This window comes from Hippocampus zosterae, chromosome 18, assembly GCF_025434085.1.
Source record: "Hippocampus zosterae strain Florida chromosome 18, ASM2543408v3, whole genome shotgun sequence".
NCBI classification, from domain to species: Eukaryota; Metazoa; Chordata; class Actinopteri; order Syngnathiformes; family Syngnathidae; genus Hippocampus; species Hippocampus zosterae.
In genome coordinates, this window is record NC_067468.1 from 11,850,486 (window position 1) to 11,872,268 (window position 21,783).

General features: G+C 44.5%; 2 protein-coding genes and 1 long non-coding RNA gene across 4 annotated transcripts in view; 1 reads left to right on the forward strand and 2 right to left on the reverse strand.

Moving 5' to 3' along the window:
- The window catches only part of LOC127591408 (WD repeat-containing protein 70), a 40,405-nt gene extending 23,570 nt beyond the window's left edge, over positions 1-16,835 (reverse strand). Inside the window, exon 1 of the mRNA XM_052051555.1 lies at positions 16,829-16,835. The gene's annotated coding sequence lies outside the window, so the exon portion shown is untranslated. The remainder of the gene's footprint in view (positions 1-16,828) is intronic.
- cplane1 (ciliogenesis and planar polarity effector 1) lies at positions 203-21,024 on the reverse strand. 2 transcript variants are annotated; one of them, XM_052051394.1, is made up of 48 exons: positions 19,817-21,024; positions 19,344-19,512; positions 18,957-19,092; positions 18,761-18,880; positions 18,173-18,405; positions 17,984-18,087; positions 17,334-17,490; positions 17,155-17,258; positions 16,891-17,073; positions 16,543-16,786; positions 16,153-16,332; positions 15,017-15,759; positions 14,580-14,773; positions 13,775-13,855; positions 13,509-13,673; positions 13,280-13,435; positions 12,689-12,920; positions 12,484-12,611; positions 12,147-12,364; positions 11,731-11,895; positions 11,510-11,651; positions 11,231-11,328; positions 10,990-11,139; positions 10,799-10,910; positions 10,237-10,519; positions 9,117-10,061; positions 8,751-8,902; positions 8,592-8,674; positions 8,464-8,510; positions 8,033-8,306; positions 7,640-7,957; positions 6,125-6,613; positions 5,652-5,827; positions 5,509-5,578; positions 5,398-5,449; positions 5,160-5,315; positions 4,838-4,998; positions 4,015-4,222; positions 3,309-3,715; positions 3,084-3,234; positions 2,750-2,920; positions 2,593-2,629; positions 2,312-2,440; positions 2,056-2,236; positions 1,925-1,974; positions 1,563-1,718; positions 1,305-1,426; positions 203-1,123 (listed from the first exon to the last, which is right to left on the reverse strand). In XM_052051394.1, the coding sequence occupies exons 2-48, from the start codon at positions 19,422-19,424 to the stop codon at positions 888-890; spliced, it is 9,180 nt and encodes a 3,059-aa protein (XP_051907354.1). In that variant the 5' UTR covers positions 19,425-19,512; positions 19,817-21,024; the 3' UTR covers positions 203-887. The 2 variants fall into 2 exon arrangements, with proteins under 2 accessions (XP_051907354.1, XP_051907353.1); XM_052051393.1 differs by having other exon boundaries at positions 8,464-8,674.
- LOC127591548 (uncharacterized) lies at positions 7,480-9,238 on the forward strand. Its single transcript, XR_007959898.1, has 3 exons — positions 7,480-7,616; positions 8,721-8,920; positions 9,152-9,238. It is a non-coding gene; the product is annotated as an uncharacterized LOC127591548 (long non-coding RNA).
- Positions 21,025-21,783: the final 759 nt, after the last annotated feature.

Here is a 21,783-nt window from a genome sequence, read left to right on the forward strand (position 1 = left end):
GGAAAGTATTTACTGACGTTCTTAATCATATGACTCAGTAACCAAACGAGTCTGGAAATAATCGCTGCCAAATACATGGATCATTTTCATATGGTGATCAATAATAGTCAGACATAGCTGAATGAATTTCACTGGGAAAATAATTTAGAATTTTACTGATACCTTATTTGCATTTGTAATCATCCAAAGAGTAAGCACAAAGTTCAAAGTGTGTTACACTTTTAATGCCAAGACGTTTTTACCTTACCTGTCCCAAAATAAAGTACATTTTCAATGTTCCTTTTCAAAAGACTATTCAACTATTAAAAGTGAAATGTATCCAAGACAGTGTGTACAAAAGTGAGGAACTAGAAAAATTCAAGCAGAAATGTGGCACACAACTACAGTTTTAACAAATGGTGCACATATGTGTGCATCCAAAAAGTATTCGCAGAGCTTCACACTTTCCCCCCACATTTTACAACCTTACTGCAGAAGGGATTGACTTCATTTTTTCTCTCCAAATTCAATGTGCTAAACTAACAAAATGTTGAGAAATCACATGTATATATAAGTATTCATAGTCTTTGCCATGAAGCTCAAAGGACAGAATCGCACTTCTTCATCTTAGCATTCAGTTTCTTAGGCTAGGCCCCATTATTAGGAAATAAAATATGATGGCAAAGTGTTCACTGCAGGTAACAACGTAAACTGACAGTGGCTGGATGTTGTTGACGTGTTTGTTGCTGCCATTTAGTGCTGAAGCTGATGTGCAAGTAAAATTTGTGCGAGCAACACAAAGCAAAAATTAAAAATTAAAACAACAAGTGCCCAACCGATGACTCGTAACTTCTCGAGAAGGCAGATAAATTCCTTTCAGTGTTAAATTTTGCCTGAGATGCAGACAATCAGGTCTGTGCCATGGCCGCCATCCTCTCGATAGCCTCCCAGTCGACCTCGCTGAGGCTGCCGCCGCTCTCCGACAGTTTGTCTAGCCACTCCATACCTGGCACACCCGCTCTGGTGCCGCTGTCCTCCTCGTCTATTAATTCAGACAGTAACAGATTGACGCCCTGCTGGGTCATATGCTGGTCCTCGAGGTCACTGGCGGAGGTGACTGGACGCTCCTTCGACAGAGAGGTCCCTGATATTGAGAGAGAACGTCAAACAGTCATGTGAAGTGAAGAATTTTACGGTAAAGTGAATTCAGTTCATTTTAGAATAAGGTGGCCATATCATTAAGAAATGTGGAAAAATGATGCAAAAGCATTGAATGGATTGTCATGCTATTGTTGAATTGTCAGTGTGGTATTTGTTGTTGCTACCTGGCCTTTGCTGGAGTTCGGGCCTCCCCCTGTCCTCTGAAGGTCCTCCAGTCGCTTCAGCAGTGCAAGGACGACGCTGGGTGTGCGTTTGGCCTGAGGGATATTTCAGACTTTTCTCTTTCCTGTAAAACCCAAACATAAGATTTGAATGTCATCAAATGCAGGCAAGATCGTTTAAAGACAATTCGCAAATTTCTTAGGGTCTCGCTCACACATGAGACAGAGGTGTAGATTTTACTGCTGGAAAAAAAAAAGTACCTGTGATTGACAGCTGTGGCCAGAGCGGAGGAGGATCTTACGGCCGTAGCATCATTGACTAAACTATGAGAGCCAGGCAAGGGGCTGGTGCGAAGTTGATCTGCCAACAACCTGGCGTCGCGGAGCCTTTGGTTGAATCGTTTCAAAAGCAAGGACCTGCCACGGTAAAGAAAATGAGAATCATGTTTGTAAACTACAAATGTGCATTGCACAAACACACACCCATCTGACTTTACACCTGCTGCACTGCGATGTGGTATCATTGCACACATGATGAGCGGCCACAAACTCAAGGAGACGACTATTTGTTATTAAGTCAACTTACCATAATATGTCACCTTTTAAAAAAAAAAAAATCTTACTTTTGCTTTTCTTGTGTCTTTTGCCCGCTGGTCACTTGGCTGGTGGATTTCTGCAGTGAAGAAGAGCACAGATGAGCAACGACATGGATCTAACCTGGTGGAAAAATATTTGTCCCGATGAATGATCCGACCGGTGTTCTGGTAAAAGGTTTGATCTCCCTCTCGCGCAGGCTGGCTTTTTGTTTTTGATACACAGAGTGTCTCTCCCTCTGCTTGCGTCTCATCCAAATCTTCAATTCCCGTCTCTCGTCGTCCTCGTCACGGGCGGCACGCACCGGGGAAATCTGCAGACTCGGTTCTTGCTGCTCTTTCCTGCCTCGTGAGAGCCACGTTGTATTTCGGCTTTGCAATACTCACAAGTCATGCATAATTGAGTAAGACCTGTACCCGCTGTCGAGCGCGTTGGATAAAGAGGCGTCCAGGTCATTCTGGGATATATAACCTTCTCGCACCAAACCCTCAAGGATCTCCGCTGTATCAGACAACCCCGTGTGGTCCAGACTCTCATCAGGAGTCCTGGGGGTCACACACACACACATGCACACGCGGGATGACGGAACAGTTAAAATGTGAGTTAATGAACAGGTGTGAACCAAAAGGCTAATAAAATTCTACCCAAACCAAGAGGATTTTCAAAATGTGTTACTGTCCGATGAAAATGCACTTACTCGTCAAACCTTTCCAATGTTACGGTTGACAGTTGCTCTGTTGAAGGAATAAAATATTACAATAAGATAACAAGAATTGATGGTCGCGAATGGACAACAGGTACTAAAACGACCACAAGTGCAGTTTTTGGCCGCTGTGTGAATGAGGTGAATTTACTTGGAAGGCTCTGGTGGCCATGACAAAGCTGAGAGGAAGAAGTCGGGTGCGCAGCCAACAGCTTTCGGTCGGGATTGTGATCGACATTTGGGAACGCATCTCGTTTCTCGTCCTCTTCAACCTGGCGGATGTCATGTTTTGGTGCAGGTGGAGGTGGAGGCGGCGCGGCTCCTTATTTGGTGATTACAATGCAAATTATTATGAAAGAGGTTTATTTTCAACGCTCCATTTATGTTTTGTTACCTTTTGGGAAACCAAGCGCGACATTGACCGTATTCGTTAGCCGATCTATGACGTTGATATTGAGAGGAGGGTTAAAAACAAACAAACTTACTGGTTTCGATGATGGGCTTTCTCACGCTGATGGGAGTGTGTTTTGGCTGTGTTTTGGGCTCTTCCGCTGGGAGAAACAGTCTTACTGTTTTTCGTACTGCGGGCTTCACATTCGGAGGTGAGACTGGGGAGACTTGCTGTGGCTTGTATGGCTACACAAACATAAAATGTGACCGCATTCCCGTATGAAAATCGGAATAGGATGAATAACACAAGGCTAAAATACCTTTTTTGGAATTCTGGACTGAGGCAGGTCCTTCTCCAGACAGTCGGCGATGTTCTGCAGCGCAGCCAGCTGTGAATCCAGTTTGGAGAGGTGGGACGAGAACCAGACCGCGGCGATTTCAGACGGATGGTTGCGAGGTTCGTCAAGTCTTGGGGTCCTGATGGATGTAGAAAGCTCGGAGTCTGTTGAATCTTCACTGTGGGAAGGTCTCTCTCTTCTCTGTGTCTTCATGGCTATCATGAGCTCAGAGTCAAGTCGTTCCTCAGAGTAGAGGCTCTCTGGTTCCAAATTGTGAGGTCTCTCTCTTCTTCTTGTCCAAATGGCTTTATAAACCTCCCCATCGTTTACATTCTCAGAGTAGACTCTTTCTGGCTCCCTGGTGGGCTCGGTTGTGCTCTTGCGGGTGTCTAGAATATGAACACAAATACAACGGTGCCTTGAGATACGGGTTTAAGTTCTTATTTGACCACAAAAATCTGTATTTTATGAATGACAACTGATACATATGTTTATTATGTACTGTACCTTATCCCACCTAGTGGAGGAACAGTTAGTTGTTCCGCCTGGCAAAATAAGTCTCGGGCATAGACTTGATAAATAATCATTTTCAAACCAATGAAGTGAGAATGGATAATTTCAGACTAATGTGTTGCAGCAGCGGTTGGGAATGATTGGTTGAACCCATGATGAGATTCTCAAATCAGACCTGTTTCAGTGACAGTTGTGGGAATCTTCTGATCGGCATGGTGAGCAGTATTAATGCCGGAAGTGGCGAGCATGTGAAGCTGAGCAGGCGTGAGCACAGGAGGGATGGAAGAAGCTTCTTTCATCCTGGAGCTGGCAGGGGGCAAATCCCGATGCTGCGTTCCCTCTTCGATGTCTACGACGCTCAGGAAGTTGCGGCCGCGCTGATCCTGGCAGGAATGACAAAAATGGCCTTGTGGTATTTGCTTTTTGTTTTTTTTTCACTGGATCCTAGATGTCAAACACAATATTTTCCTTGCAGAGAACAAGAGTCATGGAAAAAAAAACCTTAAGTGTGACCGGTGTAAGAAGACCATGTTCATTTTCGTGCCTGTTACCACTAAAAGTGTATCATGTGACCAACAGACAGAAAACAAAACATGACATCTCCGAATGCCCCTGTTTTTGGAATTAGAATGTCATAGCTATTAACGCAAGAATTTCAGTCATTTAAGGCATTATAATCTCAAGAAAACATGAAAATTGGCTCTATATCTGCTCTAAAATTAAACAAGATTTTTTTGTTATATCTTTTGCTGAAAAAAAATGTACTTTTAGTTGTTTCAGGCATTGAAAATTAATGAAGTTCCCCTCCTTGGGTGTCTTGAAAGGCGCTTATAAATAAAATGTATTATTATTAATATTATTACTGTATCGGGTGTGAACCAGATCGTGATATGACCTGACCATTTTTTATCTTTTTCTACACTCGGACATTATCGTGGGTTTCACTGCCACTGACATTCCTGCATTCAATAGTGTGTGTCTCAAGACTGCGATCTTACCAAATTCTTCCTCTCTTGTAAAGGCGGGATAACATTTGCGTCTTGAGGGCTCTCTCTGTACAGTTTCTCCGGAGTGTGTTCTTTTGACTTGCCTGTAGAAGTGGCGGCTAATAGTGAGGCTTGGACTGACACTGCTTTGTCCACAAGCATGGGAGAATATTCTGAAAACCGGGGGGAAAAAAATAAACAGCATGATGCTTTCTCATACGCCGTCTGAAAATCCCTCTAACCATTTTCGAGAGCGCTCGTCCTCATTTGGGTCACAGGTTAGATGGAGGCTATGAAAGCTGATACTGTAATAGGGGAGAACCAAAAGGTTTACTTGGCTCCGTGTTGGTGAAAGCATCGAGGCACTCTGGGGGTCTTTTACACGTGGAGGCGAAGGCATGGAGCTCGGCTGAAGTCGTTCTCGTCCTGTCTAATAATGTGCGACCATTCGAAACAGAGTGGCTGGATCCTGAGGGACTTGGAATGGTGGCTGATAACAGTAGAAACACAAAGACTTCATGACAGATAGCCCAATCATAAATGTACATTTTATCATATTGTGTGCAGCTCACTTTGAATGGAAGCATTCCGTGGAGTGGTGATTTCCTCTTGGTCAACATTAGGCTAAGAAAAAAAAATGAACAAGAATGTTTGCATTGTTTTAATTTTTAAAAATGATTTACCTCTTGTGCGGTGATGATGGGCTGCTCATTTGGCAGATTTGTCCTCAGTGCCCTTTCTCGTCTCTTCTGCCTATAATCACACAGTCAGTCAAATGGCTATGATGAAAACGGGTCGTCAGGATTACAAGTTGATAATATTGTGCCTCTTGCTGGAGCTGGAGGAAGGTGTAGCCCCTCGCTGTGCTTCGGCAGAGTCGTTGACTCTGAGCAGCTGCAGCCGAGCTTCTTCCGAGTTGCGCCTCCCTGCCACTAAACCAGCCAATTCCTCCAGGGAGATGAGGCGAGCTTTTTGAGATGAGCGAGGTGCCGGGGTGGACATCTGCGGAATAAAATGAACAGAATTGACTTGTCGCCTACAATAACCACTTGGGGCAATTGTGTTGAGTCTTGAGTCAGCCTTACCAAAAAAACAAATCTGGCATTTTTAAAGTTCTAATCTAAAAAAATGGTTGGGTGTAATCATTAGCTAATAATCTGTTTATCAGTTTGTAAAACTGGACATTTGATTTGGCGGCGTCTTCAATAATTTTTCCCTCTTCATAGCAGATTCATTATTTTGCACTGTTTCCTTTTGTACTCGAGTACATTTCTGAACCTCTGGGTAGAAAATACTCACCCTTGTCGGTTTGCGGTCTATATGTAGAAGCTGAAGTTTGGGCGTTTCACCCAGCGGCACTGCAGGGAGAAAGAAATGCTTGGGAAGAGGTGTTGAATGTGTTTTAGGGAGATTGATGTATCCTTGTGCACCAGACTGCAGGTGCAGAAGACGAAGGCCATGTGTCACATCAGACGTGGGATTCTGGGGACGAAAGCTCCTCGCAGGAGAAGACTCGGTTTGAGTACTGTGACTGAACCGAATAAGTCTTTTTGGAGTCAAAGACGGGCCTTTTGTCCTTTTCTTGTCTCTCTTCCTACCACCTTGCAGCTGGAGTAACTTGAGGCCCGATTTTTGAGAGGACGGTTCTGCATAAATACTACCAATAGAGGGCGCTATCGTATTAGTGCTTGAGGTGATCAGAAGCCCTTCGCTGGATGGGATTAACCTAATGCTTTCCTGAAAGTGAATGTCTGTTGACTCGGCCTGCACAGAGAGGGGGGTAAATTCCTGAAAAAGAGAAATAATACAAGAAAGAACGTATTAAAATGAGTGCTAATAAAGGAAGACGTGTGGCTCCATTGAAGCACAAATGGGACAAAGTAGTACAGATTCAATTAGTCGTGTGAAAATAACAAGAAACAAACAGAGCGTCACCACGCGTCATCTTTTAAACAGACAGATGCGCTCACACTATGACGTAGCTCGCATTGAATGACGTATTTAACACGACCGCGGGTGTATGGACGAAATGAAATGCACGTTACAGCACGAATGTAAAAATTGAATCAACTGAAACGCTTCTGGGAAAAACCACAGAAGAGTTTTTTTTTTTTTAACTGGACACATTACGGTAAAGTTCGCAGTGTGTAATTACGCACGCAACTCTGCACCATAACACGGACATAAATAGTTCCTTGATCAGTTTTTTTTTCGCCCGATCCTAATCTACTCATAGCGCGTTGTTTGTGTTTCGTTAAACACACGAACGTTGTGTGAACAAATAGCCTTGCTGACGAGACAACCTACACGTAAAACACAGCCCAAGGGCTAGGAGCGTCAACATTTTGTGATTTGGGTTGCCGTGATCGGAAGTGGATTGGATGTCACTTTGCGAGGAGCGGAGTTACCCCTGAACGGGTTTATCAATTGCAGGGCACATATATAAATATTCACATTCGGACGCAATTGGCTAAAAATCCCGAGGATTAAAATAATCCAAGGTCACCGACAAATGGTAAAAATACACCTATTGAACCAAAATGCTTCACGTCTACCTTTTGTAGCATGTTTTTTTTGTATCAACTCATGATAAACATGTACCTCAAAATTAGGCAGATTTTTGTTTGTAACTTGTCAGGTGCTACCCCTAGCCAAATTTGTGGGTGGCCTACGAGATGTACATTTCCACCTAGATCAACATGAGTATGTGAAATCTCTCAACCAAAGAACAACAACAAGCAAACTTCACACAGCAAGGCAGAAATTCAACACCACGCCAAAACCTAGCTGGGTATGTATCAAGTAATAACACACCTGATAGGTTCCTCCTGCGTCATGACTGGCATAGGCAACGTTGCTGACATGATGAGGTCCGTGTGTGCTATGTGTGGGAGTCTGGTAGGCATATGGGGGGTTGCTCGAGTGTTGGTCAGGCACGTGTATTTGTGATTGAGACACTGAAGGGTTTTGCGCAGGTTGGGGATAATGTTGAGGTGGCACATTGGTCATGTAAGGTGAAGGCACATAATGGGGGGTCATATTGGATTGAGCTAAATAGGAATTCTGCTGGGCAAGCTGAAGATTGGAAAATGAAGCTCCCAAAACATCCATCAGGCTCATGTAGTTGATGTTCTGCAACACAGGGCCAACAGTTGAATCAGCAGGTAAGCGTCAATGCATCTATGGAGGCAAATCAGGAAGTGTTACCTGGACCAGTCGGTACAAATCTTCACCCAGACGCTGTCTCATTGGCGGAGCCTGAAGTGAGGGTGGTTGGTCTGGGCCAAAATGATCCAGAGCAGGTGCGCCAGGTGTTGAGGTGTGAGGTCGAGAACCTGCATGGTCTAACGGTGTGTTGGGGTACAGATTTGCTCTCGGATGGGGGAGCTCGGTGTGAAGCGATGCCTGAGGCTGGACGGACGGAGGAATTTGTGGGATTGGACCATCCGGCGCACGGATCACTGGATGGTTTTCCACCTGACTGAAAATTGGACAACAAAACGAGTGATGCAATAAATATGTTATTACTGCCGCATTGTTATTTTATGAGATATAAAACTTGACAAAGCCAGGACCTTTAATGCAAAAGTTTCTAAATTGTTATTCACATGCGGAATCAACTGAGATTCAGAACTCACGCAGATGTTGAGCTGAACGTCTCAATCAGGTCTTCTAGCTTGAAACTCTGAAAAGACGATAACACAGACATTTGTTTATAAATGCAAACCGCAGTGTGTAATAGCCAGAGTGAAAGATTGATATTGACCGCTTGAGGCGAGAAAAGGTTTTCAGACATGATCCCGTTTGAGAGAGACGACGAATGCTCCATGCGGTCATCGCTGCTTTTGCCTGTGACAAAAACATGTTGACGTTCACTTAAGATGATTTATTGCAGCTGACGTACTGACTGTTTGGGACATCGTGCCTTCTTTTTCTGGCGTGACATCCAAATCATCAAAACACGGTCGCTGCGATCTTGAGCTCGGGATCGGAGTGGTCAAGTTGAGTTCTTCTGGCTCATCGGGGAGAGACATCCTGTCAGACTTCAACTCTTCTGGTTCGTCTACGTGAGAACAACTACAAGAGCATACACAGGTATGAAAAAAAAAAAAGATTGTATTTGTGTGAAAATTCTTAGTTATCCAAGTCATGGTGAGCCACAAAAGTTGAATCAAGGCTCATTGCTAAATTGGTAATTAATACTGTACATAGTACACAATGGCGGTTTCTGATACGCGACACACAAGAAACATTTCTGGAAAAAAATCAAACCTGAAAAATAAATACTCACATAGACAGTTCTCCTTGATCTACGATGTGATCCAGACCAGCAACTGGAGTGTGAACTGATCTATGGCGGCTGGTCTCAACAGTGCTATGCCTCTCCAGTCTCGTGTCCGCCTCCGATTGCAGCAACAGGGTGATGGCCCATCGTGCTTCCGGGCAGCCTGGCCGGAGAAGATGTATGAACCTGCGCTCCAGCAGGCTCAGCGAAGTGAGCAGCGCTGGCGCAGAAGTTTTGACGCGGATGACTATCCCATCCTCGCACATTCCTTCTCCCTTTGGCTTCTTCTTCTTGCCAGTGTGCCCAAGGAGCACCCTCTTGTCAGCCCAGCGCAGCATCCACTGCAGCAGCCTGCCCAGCACTGGAAAGCGGGCCTCTAATTTAGGATCCGGGACCTGCTGAAGTTCTACGATGGCTTCCGCAGTGGTTGAGGAGGCGAACGCCAAGGCATTTTGGTTACCGTCAGAACCGGAGGCTCTCTTCTGACTTCGAAGACTAAACAAACCCGTTTGCCTCTCTGTCCGAAGCTCCGACAGCGGGGATGCAAATAAGTTGCTTTTGGCTTCACAAGCACCGTTCAAGGCTGCTGAGGTCCGTGACTCGGGGGTCGTACCGCCTTTTGCCGGCCTATGGCAGCATCCGGCTCTGAAAACCGGGAGCTCCTGCCCGTTTCTTTGGCGGCGGTGAATCGTGGTGAGCACGTCAAAGGTGAGCGAGTGCAGCTCCTTGTCTCGCAGAGCGGCGTGAAAGGACTTAAGCAAGGGAAGCTCGCCCCCGTCGCTATTCTCTTTCTCCAACATGTAGCTGAGGAAAAGCTCGAGGAAGGTGAGATACTCATCATCCTCTAGCTCAAACTCCCAGGTACCAATGACTGGAAGTGAGTGTGGCGCTACATCCTTAATCGCCTTCTTAGTCGCAACAGCAGTCCCCGTTGCTTTCACTTTTACCTCCCTGTCGAAAGACAACACAATAAATCACACCACAGAAAATCTGTTGATTCTCTTGCAGGGTGATTAATCCATTTTACGATTACAGATTATTATTATTATTACAATCTTATAATAGGAAGTAAAAACAACGACGTGGCCTGCGGTGTAAATGAGTTTGACATTATGGCACTGGCTACCTGGCTATGGATGAGATGTCAGGATCAGGTAAGACAGCCTCAGAGGTGGCCTCCGATCTTTCTCCATCAACGCAGTCGGTTACGGTGCTGGCGCTCACACTTGCGCCTGCTGAGCATGGCCTCAGAGTGGCCGCCTGGCGTTTGTCGTCCTCGTCTTTCTCCCACAGCCAAAGCTCCAGGGGGGCCAGGTGCCTCAGCAAGCGCCCTCGATGCTTTCTCCTCTGCCTGAGTTTCTCTTGAATCAGAGCCTTCATGGGCTTGCTGTCTGGCTCTTTGCCCTCCTCTGGAGGAGAGAAAGCTGTTTAAGGCTCCCTTTCTATATTCATTGGCTACTTTGTGAGGTTTCATGAAAGCAGTTGAAGAAACGCCTCATATTTTAAATGTGACATTTTATCATTGTAATTGGATTATGTAAAAAAATTTATTATAACTTTTGTACCTTCCAAAATTGTACGATGCGGTACAGTTGAACACATGCACACTACAACCACATCCTGAAGGTTTATTTTTAAAAGGCAAAATGTATTAAGTGTTGGTAATATTAACATATATGAAATTGTACCAAAGACACTGCATTGCTTCAAGCCCTCCAGCAGTGAGTTGTACTTCTCCCTCAGGGAGACTCTGACTGACTCTTCCTTCTCTGGGAAGGCAAGTACCAGGGTGTCTGCCACCTAGAGAGGAAGAGCAACAAATTGTGAGTTATCGTTTTCCCATGTCTTGGGGAGGAAACGGATGAAAAAGACATTTCACCAAAGCCATCGGGGGCAATTCAGCCAACAGGCTGAGGAGGAGGTCCTGCAGGATTTCCTCTGTGTTCAGGAAGTGAGAGAAAGGCAGATAGCGAGTGGCCCAAAGAAGTGCATTAATGCAGGATGAATGCACTTGTGAATTATCAGGGTCCTTTGCGGGGACACACACAAAAAAAAGCAAAATCTTCAGGCCTTGCACAGTTAAAAGATAAATTACCCCCAATTCAACATTACCATCATACCTGTTGCATTCTGGCAGCCTGAAACCTCCTGCAGGCAACAGAAAGCTGGTCCCTGACATGAAGCATCCAACATAAACCACACAGCTCCCTAAAACAGACTTTAGGTTGAAAATTAAGTAAGGAACAGAAAGTAGATCTGGCGTCATTTGCATTCAGCTCTTAAATTTTGACACGTGTACCTGTAGGTATGTCCACTCTTAAATCATACAGCATATTTTCTTGCAAATTAGAAATCAGGTTGAGAGCCACTGACTCACGGCATATTGAGTGGTGTCTTACTAATAGTTTGACTACAATCAGGGTGTAGAGCTTTGCTATGGCTCCGCCTGAAGAATCCACCACGGCTGACAAACTTCATCAGGCCCTCTGGGAGAGCCTTTTCTTCTTTGGGGAAGGATGGGTAAGCGTACTTCGTCTTGATCTAAAGAAAAACAATATTGTATATTTTATAACATGGCTCACTTAATTCATTCAAGCATCTAATGTCGAAGATGCTCTACCTTGTGTAGTAGGTGACGGGCCCGCCGCAGGTTGCCGACATACCACTGAGCAGCAGGGTGGCAACATCGAGCAGACCTGAGGAGGAGCAGGATCCTCTGAAGAACGCCGGACACTTTGTGGCGTGTTGCCACTTCTGCGAGCTGTCCCGGTGTCCCCACAGGATCCTGAAAGATGCACGCATACTCTTGTCAGGCGAATGATACACAGTGGATAAAAAAGTCGACACAAGGGGAATATTGAGGGAACTATGACAAATTTTGTTTTTTAAAAAATGTCACTTGCTTTCCATGCAAAGGGGGCGGGATCAATTATGCGCAATTGGAAATCTGATGCTTGTGAGAAAAGAAAAATGGAGATTTTGTTTTAAGGCTTTATGGCCCAGCCTAACATGAACATGTTATTTTGTATTGAGTACCTGAGTGTTCGGGGAAGGCTGAGGACAATACAGAGGCGGGGATGGCAAATACAGCCCACTGTGGACTAGAGCAGACATGCTTGAGCACAGGTCCTTGGCCGATTCCAGTAAGAAAGTCAATTGTGACGTTAAAACGTCAACACCAGCGATGACGGATGCTTTTAGGATCTCCTGGGCGGACCCCTGCAACGCATCCAAGTCTTGCGCTTCCACAGGATCTAATCAAAGAGACATGTGGATTGATGGATAAAAGTGGCTGTGTTCTAATCAAAGAGACATGTGGATTGATGGATAAAAGTGGATGGATAAAAGTGGCTGTGTTATAATGTTCACAAACCTGTAAATCTTGTATCATTGACATCGCTGTGCTCGCCACTATCATTGTCCACAAGACACTGCAACTCTGTCTGAAAAATGCTATTGGGGAGTAAAGCTTTTGGAAGGTGAAGCTCCGGTCTGCTGATCCTGTTTAAAAAAAAAAAACGGAGTGGTACAGAAAACAAAGTGAAGAGAGCACAAAACCACTCCCATCACACACTGACCGTGTCATGTCCAAGTGGCCGGCACAGTAATACACATAAGCAAGGCTGACAGAGGCTGACGTCTTCCAGTCCCCAAGTTTGTGCGCCAGCCACGCCGTCTCGGGGAGCAGACCCCCAAGCAGGAGAAGGTCCACGGCGTAGTCCACGGTCCACTTCTCTGACATGTACTGCTGGCGAACTGCTCGAGCCGTTGTCTCCTGACACAGAGGCACCAGGCGTCCTAGATTTGAGGCTGGGCCACAAGAGGAAATCAAAGAGATTGGGTTGCTGTGACTTTTTTTTTTTTTTATTGGCAATCAAAATTAAAACATGAAAATGGTGCTTCATTTTTTTGAAGGTTTTTTTTCTCATCCAAAAAAAAAGATGAAAATATTCGCATTTTAGGCTCCAATCAGAAATATAAACTGGACTACTGACTACTTTGTAATGGTTTTGTCATTTAATGTATTTTTTTTGTGTTTTTTTTATGTGTTTCCTCTCCCAAAAAATATTTAAGTTTTCATTTTCTGATTTTCCTTTTTTTCTACACTCACTTCACTCATTTTGATGTGAGTTTAATGTGATCGTCAAGACAACCTTAACAACACAAACCATGAGGTAGATGTAACGGCGGCAGAACGGCCACATGGTGCGCAGGCAGGATGTTGAGTGGCTGATTGGTAAAATAAGCAGCCATAAACCTCCCTAGAGTGTGAATGACGGCAACAACTGCGTCGATGTGAAGGTTCGTCGGCAGGAGGGGGTCGGCTGCAGAGCACAAAGTTCAACCCTAAGCACCTTGGAGAAACTTTGATGCATTTGCCCAACTGAACTGACTGACCTGTTGTGCAAGTCGCATGCTTATGGTGGTGAGCAGCGTTGTGCAGCGCCAAGTGGGCCATATGTTCTCCCAACTCCACGGCTTCCTTTAGATGGTACTGGGACAACAAGTTGTAGAGTAGAGCCAGACAGAGTCTCGTTTCCTGGAAGGCGCTACGACGACAACCTAAAAGGTGAGAGAGAGAGAGAGAGAGAGAGAGAGAGAGAGAAACATATTTGGACTATATTGTAAAGTATTATGTCCATTTGAGAATGAAAATAACATACTCTTTTTACTCTCTTCCCAAATTTGTGTCCGCCACGTCTCAGTGCTGTGTTGGTACAGACCACATAGGAATAGTTCTTCACCTGAGAAAGCAATATCATCATCATCAATATTATTATATTTAAGATGGATGAACCCTGGATGGGCGGCCCGGTAGTCCAGTGGTTAGCACGTGGGCTTCACAGTGCAGAGGTACCGGGTTCGATTCCAGCTCCGGCCTCCCTGTGTGGAGTTTGCATGTTCTCCCCGGGCTTGCGTGGTTTTTCTCCGGGTGCTCCGGTTTCCTCCCACATTCCAAAAACATGCGTGGCAGGCTGATTGAACACTCTAAATTGTCCCTAGGTGTGAGTGTGGTGCGAATGGTTGTTCGTTTCTGTGTGCCCTGCGATTGGCTGGCAACCGATTCAGGGTGTCCCCCGCCTACTGCCCGAAGACAGCTGGGATAGGCTCCAGCACCCCCCGCGACCCTAGTGAGGATCAAGCGGCTCGGAAGATGAATGAATGAATGAACCCTGGATGGTTGGAAATGATAATGACAGTGTTGTGCTTTCAAACGGTACAACGAGGATACACTCGTGGGAATCAGGCCTCCTACAAATGTGAATATTGAACCTCGTGTGTATCAGACAGCCGTCAATATGAGAGCAATGAAAACACCAAGATCAGCAGTAGCGCATCAATGCCAGCATAACATAATCAAACTGTACAAATTGGTCACCCGTACATACCCAGACAACACAAATAATCACATTAATGTGCCTTTTAACCTGTTCAACCCGAGAAGAAAAACGAAGGGTTGTTTCTAACCTGTGTGATTTAGCAGTGCGGGACCCTCTTCTATTTTCTCTCCGGTTGCTTGCAGAGCTGTTTGAATCTTGGACATGATGATTGACAACTGCTCCTCGCCACCTTCCTCCGACCCATCGTCGTCCTTGAAGCCTCGCAAGCCTTCCTTATAATCCTGGCTGATCTTGTAGACCCACTGCCACACTCCAAACAGTCTGGAGGCCATTTGGAATCAAAATACCAAACGTAAAATATGACAAGCAAGACAAGTGTGTTACCATTGGCAAAGAGGATATATTTTTATTACCATTTGTGTTTTTGTGAATTAATCAAGCACATTCCACTCAATTTTATGCCGAAATGGGAATGAAAGACATCTCTTTTTGCTGTTATCAGCACTGTGGCTCAAAATGTCACTTGGGCTGCGCATTGTCTGTTTTGATCAAGACAAAACAAACCTGTTGGACGGTCGCTGGGGTAAAGGCAGAACCTGATGAAAAGGGTCACATCGGTGCTCCCTGTAATCCTGTAACTGTGGCACATGGTAGACATCTGAAGAAGAGAGTGGAGGGTCCTTCTCCACCGAGGACCAAATGGTTCTTTGCTGCAGGCTGTAAGCGCAGTCAAGGGCCTCAGAGGCGAGCTGGAGAATGAGCACAGCGTCGGATAGTCTCTTGACACAACTTGCTGGGTGGCACTCTGGCGGCGGGGCGAGCAGCAGGTGGACCAGCCGCTGACTAAGCTCCACCGCCAGCCCCAGGCCAGGAGGCCCATCCAAGTGAGTGTTATCCCACGGGAGGAATGAGAAAAGCGCTTTGAGGAGCTCCAGGATGCAAGCAGAACCAGAGTGGTCACTTTTGCCAGAATGAGCTGCATCGTTTGGCATCAAGTGTAACAGAGCAGCAAGCTGCGCCACGCGAAAGGTGGTACATTTAAGCAGGTGGGCTCGGTTTTCCACTGCACTTCCCATAGACATGCAGAGAGCCCACGTTGTCAATATTCCATTTTGGATCTTACTGAGATCCCGCCGAAGATGACTTATGGTTATCTCAAAGTCCTCTTCGTGATCTTGATTGAGGTCAGTGTCTGTGTCCAAAGCGTGGAGCGTATCGAACATGGAAGCAAACTCCAAGTGTCCGCTGTCCGCCAGCTGTGAGCCGGGTGGAGGGCCGTCGATATCGGAGTCATCTTCAAAGAAGGACTGCGAAAATCACATTGGTAGAAAAACATAAAGGAATGTTTAATTTAGTTGAGAACAGTTATTACAATACAACTATTTAAGAAGGATAAGGAGCGAACGCTGATGTTGATTATTTCAAAATACTTCCTTGACACCAATTCCTATTTAGACACGACTTTGACAACATCTCGTAGCATCTTAGGGCCTTTCGGAGTCATAATTTGCACCCCAAAACACAAAATGAAGAGATCATATAGTTCGTTAGATATCCATGTTTCAAATGATTTATTTTTTTTTTTTGGGGTGGGGGACACCCTATAGGCGAGTTTTTCTTTTTCAATCGAACCACTGAAATGAAGACGGGATACCTTGCCAATCATATTCTAATCTATCACGTATCTAGATTGGACAGACCTGAACTCTTTCGAACAACTCTTTAGTGCCACTGAAGGTGCCCTGGTCCTGAAGAAAGAAAGGTAAGGTGGAATCCTGCGTGGCTGCAGATATGATCGAGTCCGCACGGTGAGGCCCACTCGCGGTCAATGACTTGCCGTCCAGATCGAGGTAGGACTCCAAACACGTCCTCACGTACATCTACAGTGAGCAATACCAACAAAACATGAACCAGAAAACAACCTCTTCTAATGTTCTGAAATGGTTTGAATCGGTTGAGTACTGTGGGAGAGTTTGGAAAATGTATGCTTTGATTTGGGAATTGTTCCATGTTGATTCGTAATTCTGTAAAAAAGTGGGAATTCGGGGAGGTTTAATACATCACCATCAGTTAAGTTCCTGTTCGAGTACCTGAGATGTATCCAGAAGCTGGCAGGCCTTCTGAAGGTCCTTGCCGGTGTTATCCAACAGAGCTTTCACCAGCATTGCGGGAGAAGGCCTGTTGAGGACCCTCAGTACGGTGGCCATGTAGCCGTCGGACACGATGCAGTACAAGAGGCGCGGGTGCCACGTGACGGAATAGCGCTGCCTCATGGCGTCTCGCGCCGACACACTAGAGCTGGACAGGTAGGCCTCTGCGCTTCCAGTTGGAGGTCTGCATGGTGAAAAAACACATTTCTTCTTATACTGACCTCACTGGCCGCTGTTGGTGTCTAACTGAGTAGGCTAACCACACAGTCGATTTTAACAAAGACCAACCGGTAAGTGACCAGTGGGTGAAGGGGCAGGAAGTGCGCGGCTCCAAAGTCGATATTGCAACCGGAGCTGGTTAGCGAAAGGAGCCCGCCGAGACGACTCAGGACCAAGAGGGCGCCTCGCTTCAGAACGCAGGCCAGGAAAAGGCTGTCATGTGACCAACTTAGACTGCCTACCCAGAATGACCTAAAGCAAAAAAAATGTAAAAAGAAAAAAGCTTGTAAGTTATGTGCATAATCACAACAACTTCCATTAGCATTAGTCCACCTTGTGTATTTAGGAGGAACCTGCTCCGTTTTACATCCACATCTTCCAAGACCGCTTGACACAGAGACAAAATTTTGTGTGCTCACAAACAGAACCTGCGTAGCCTAGATTGAAAAAAAAATACATCACAGACTGATCTCAAATGCACAAGATGAGACGGAGAACATGTAGACGCTCACCTTGGGCTGCCGCTGGTTCAGCGCGATGGCTAGCAGTTGTCCGTCAGGAGAGAAGTCAACCACCAACGCCCCCCTGGATTTGACGGCTTGGCAGGGTGGGGTGAGGCGTGACATGAGGTACGTCTTGGTGGCCCACTGGATGCTGTATCCCAAAGAGCTAATCAAAGAAATGTGATATTGTGATATTTATAGGACATTCAACAAGCTGCTGTCCATTGTATACAATCCTCAGGTTTTCCAAAGTGTAATTAATTATTGTACGTTGGGACAAGCCGTACATATAGTACAAGTGTTGTATGTGTTACTTTAGAGAACAAAGAGAGTGACTTATTGTAGCCCTTTGCTAGTGTTCTCATTATGTATTTCGGTGTCAACTGCGCGTGATGATGAAATTCGAAATTATGCTTTGTATTTTTTCACCCATTTTTAAGCAACTTACACAATTGCTGAAATCCGCCCCCCCCCAACTGAACTTTTTTTCTATTTCTATTTATGTGATCAAAGTGTATACAAATAAATTTGACTTGACTTGATATTCAAAGCCGGGACCACTCAGCAGTAACGCAAACGTGCTAACCATTACCCCCACCATGCTGACCCGTTTGGAAAAAGATTCCCACCCCTAGTTAAAACTATGAATGCACACTTACCCAAAGTGCACATGCTGATCCAGCCATTCAATTTTGAGGCAGGTGATTATAAGCTTCTTCCCAGATGTGAATACAAACGCCGATAAGCAGACATCACCCATAGTCTGTAATTCAAGCATAGCGGTTGCTGTACATCATTGGGTACACATGTTAACCTCGGGGACAATAGATTGCAGTTAAGCGTGGTACCTGGCTTCTCACAAAGATGCTGGACTGGGATGCTTCTTTTTCCTTCAAAGTGGGCAGAGAGGTGTCTTGGGGCATCTGCAGTTGCGCCCAGTGTCCTTTTACTGAGCCATCGCACACCAAAGTCAAATCCTCCATGTCTGTACATTCCCATAGGAATGTTTGCCCCAGTGTAGTGACCAACAGCACACGCGTCCCATCATCTGATACGTGGACAGATATCCGGGTAGAATTACCTGCAAATAAATAAAATATAAAATAAAAAGCATTAAAACTATGCGTCAATGATATACAAGATTATAAGACACTCACCACCACATCATTAGGTACCCCTGCAATAATAATCAATCTTTCCTATAGCTAACAGCTTATGAAAACGTAAAATTCATCATCTCAAAATATTTGAACATCACCTTAGAAACAAGAATCTGAAAAGTACAGTGAAACCCCGATAACGGACGCCCTCCTGCAAAACGGGTTTGTCATGCACCAACACTATGCATCTAACATGTACACAATCCCATATCGCATTTACAATACAATTAAAGTCTGAAACTAAATCACTCAGTCCAAATAGTGCTGGGGGCCCACCTTGGATTGCAGTAATTATTTGAATGACTTCAGGGACCGCTGTGGCAGTCCTCAACGAGTCGTTGTCTTTGTTCCATAAAAAGAGCTCACCCGAGGTTAAAAGTCCACAAAACCACATCCCTGGGAAACACAAAAAGGACATTGAATGTTTTATGTGAAGTAGCGGACACTTTTGACTCCTGACATTTAAACTTGCCATTGCGGGACGGTGCCATCGTCACTACATTGTTGAGCAAAGGATGGAGTTTTGGGGTCTTCTTCTTGGTACGACCGGACACCATGTTGATCTCGCTGATCCGTTTGTCGTCGAACAGGAAGACGCATTCCTTCTCCTGCAACACCAGGAGTGAATTTGCATGAACAGCTATCAATTTTAAATGGATGCCTGTTTATGACTAAATGAATTGTTACTATTTATGGTTGAATCTGATAGAGTTTCATTAAATTCCCAATTAATTCCAGTGGAAATGTTCCAAAATTTCCCATCTTAACCTCGTAATAGGTAATTTGGGGGAAACTGGACACCTTTTTACAACTCTACTACTCAATTGGAAACAGGGGTGATTTTGTTTTGTTTCTGTACCTGTCCAAGCCAGCAAAATCGAGGCCATGGCTTTTTTCGTTTGATCCTGGAGGACAAGACGACGTCCAGCTTTAGCTCCATGCTTGTGGCGAGACACAATCGGTGTTTAACGATGCTATCAGAACGATCTTATGGACGTGCCTCCTTTGAATAATCAACCATGGACCAGCTGAAGGGAAGAAAACGAGAATTATTTGTGTTCGGAAAATGCACCATTTCAGGGGAGATGAATTTTGAAATATGTTACAAATAAACAAACAACTTTTGTGAGGGGATTGTGAATGGAAACATCACAAAAAGTAAGGAAATTTGTGTTTGGTAAGATTAGTTGTTTTAACAATGCTTCTTGGTAGATTTATCACACGTATTTGTAGTTTAGCATGTGGGTTACGCCAATGACAAAATTGCCAAATCTAACAAATACAAATGTCCCTACATTCTGTACTACGTTTAGCTAACTACGTTGTACATACCCAGGTCTGGATGAAACGCCCTCTTCTTCATTATCATCACCACTGCCATCCTCGCTGAGCCATTCTGATAGCTTCGGCCATGCTGTGAAAATTGAGTAACACTTCTTGGCACGTTTAACAACAAGTTTTACCAAAAACGAGCTCGACTGATTTCTTTTTTGCGCATTTTGTTGCCCCTCACGACTGCGCGTAGCGGCTCATAGCATTAGCCACCTAGCTAATTGTACGGAGAGAAGGAAGCCCAAGTATTTCTAACGTATTCGTCGTACTTATGTTTTCGCTTGAACGACGCGTTACTTTAGTAGTTCACTTATCGAGTGATGATCACATTTGAGCAAAGCGAACGATAAGAAAGAATTCGAAACTCCCTCCGTTTCATGGGAAACACAATTTTCCCATGATCCTCTCGGGCAGAAGCCTTTAGCCGTTGCCCTAGGAACGGCATACATGGTGACGTCTCCGGAAAATCGATACGTACAGAGAGTAGACGGACTTTTTAATTTAAATTATTAATTGTAGGCATTTCAGTGATTAAAACGATCATTTGAGAAGTGGAGAATATTATTTTTAAACCCCACCCGGGTAGGCAAAATGCTTAGCTATCACCAAAAATGTCAAACGAAAAAATTAAAATAAACATTTTGGACTGGAACAGAATTCCTTCGACACAAACGGTACAAATTACAAAGCACATTATTCACAATTCTTATATAGCAGATTATTTGTTATATTTCAAGAAATTGTTTAATACTTTTAAATTATTAAACGGTCGAATATGAAAGTTATGAGGATTCTGCCTAACTCCGGAGGATGTCAATCCACTTACAGTACGTACTAGGAATGTTTGGGGAAAGCGTTTATTTTCCAGTAGGGAGCGCTACAGAACATTACATTGAAGATTACTGTCGCGCAATTTAGCAATTGTTAAAATCCGATTTTTATGCCTCTGTGTTATGCATCAATCCTCGAACGTTTTTTTTTCATACAGGCTTGTACTAAATTACCGCTGCAATCACTATTCTTCATCACAACATTGCTGATGACATCTGCCATGAGAACAAAAACAGTTAATTTCTCCATACTGTTCTTTAATGGGCTAATTTGCTCATGTCTGCCAGGTGCAGATGGAGCTTTGCATTGCTGTCACGACCAGGTTCACTACGGTGCTTAGAAGAGAACTAAAAACAAATTAATTAATTAATTAATTAAATAGAATTAAAAAGAGAGAGAGAGATGTGGGGATGATAACAAAAAATAACTGAATCAGTCATCTATGATTTTTCCTATCATTCCACTGGTACTTGTTAAAATGCATCAGGTTGATACTTAAATCTGTGTCTTTGCTGATTGTTTGAATCTTTACACTTGAAAGTCTTCATTATTTATTTTAAAAGTCCAAAGCACTTTCAATTTCCCAGGCCGGTCTAATGCAGAACATTGCCCAAATTGGTACTCAACCTCCTCATGCCCCCTTATTAACCTTCTATGGTGACAAAGTCAATGAAAAGGCAAACCTCAAATGGAATCGACCCTTAAAATTAGGTCCTAAAGTGTATTTAATGGAACGAAACAACACTTCCTCTTATTTTTTGCGATATAAGCATCAAATGAACCCCACGTTTTGGAGGCAATTCATTGCCATGTTGAAACTGCTGACAGTGAGGCAGCAATTGGTAAGTCGTAAAGTCATGTGAGCCCGAGCGGAAAAGCTGTACTACAACAACAAGAAAGTAATTAAGTGGGAGAACAATTTCCAATGTTGCACGTTCAATATAGGGGACACGAGTTGGCATGGTAACCTGCTTTGCCATCTGCAGGTCTATTCATATTCCGGTGACACTTGCGGGAGCTGTCAAGAAACAATTTAATCATGTGTCTCACATGGCAGTGGGTCAGAGGGTCTGTCTTGGAAAAACAGCACGGCACATTAATGGTGAGTACATCCGTCTCACAGTTTAAGGTTCAGG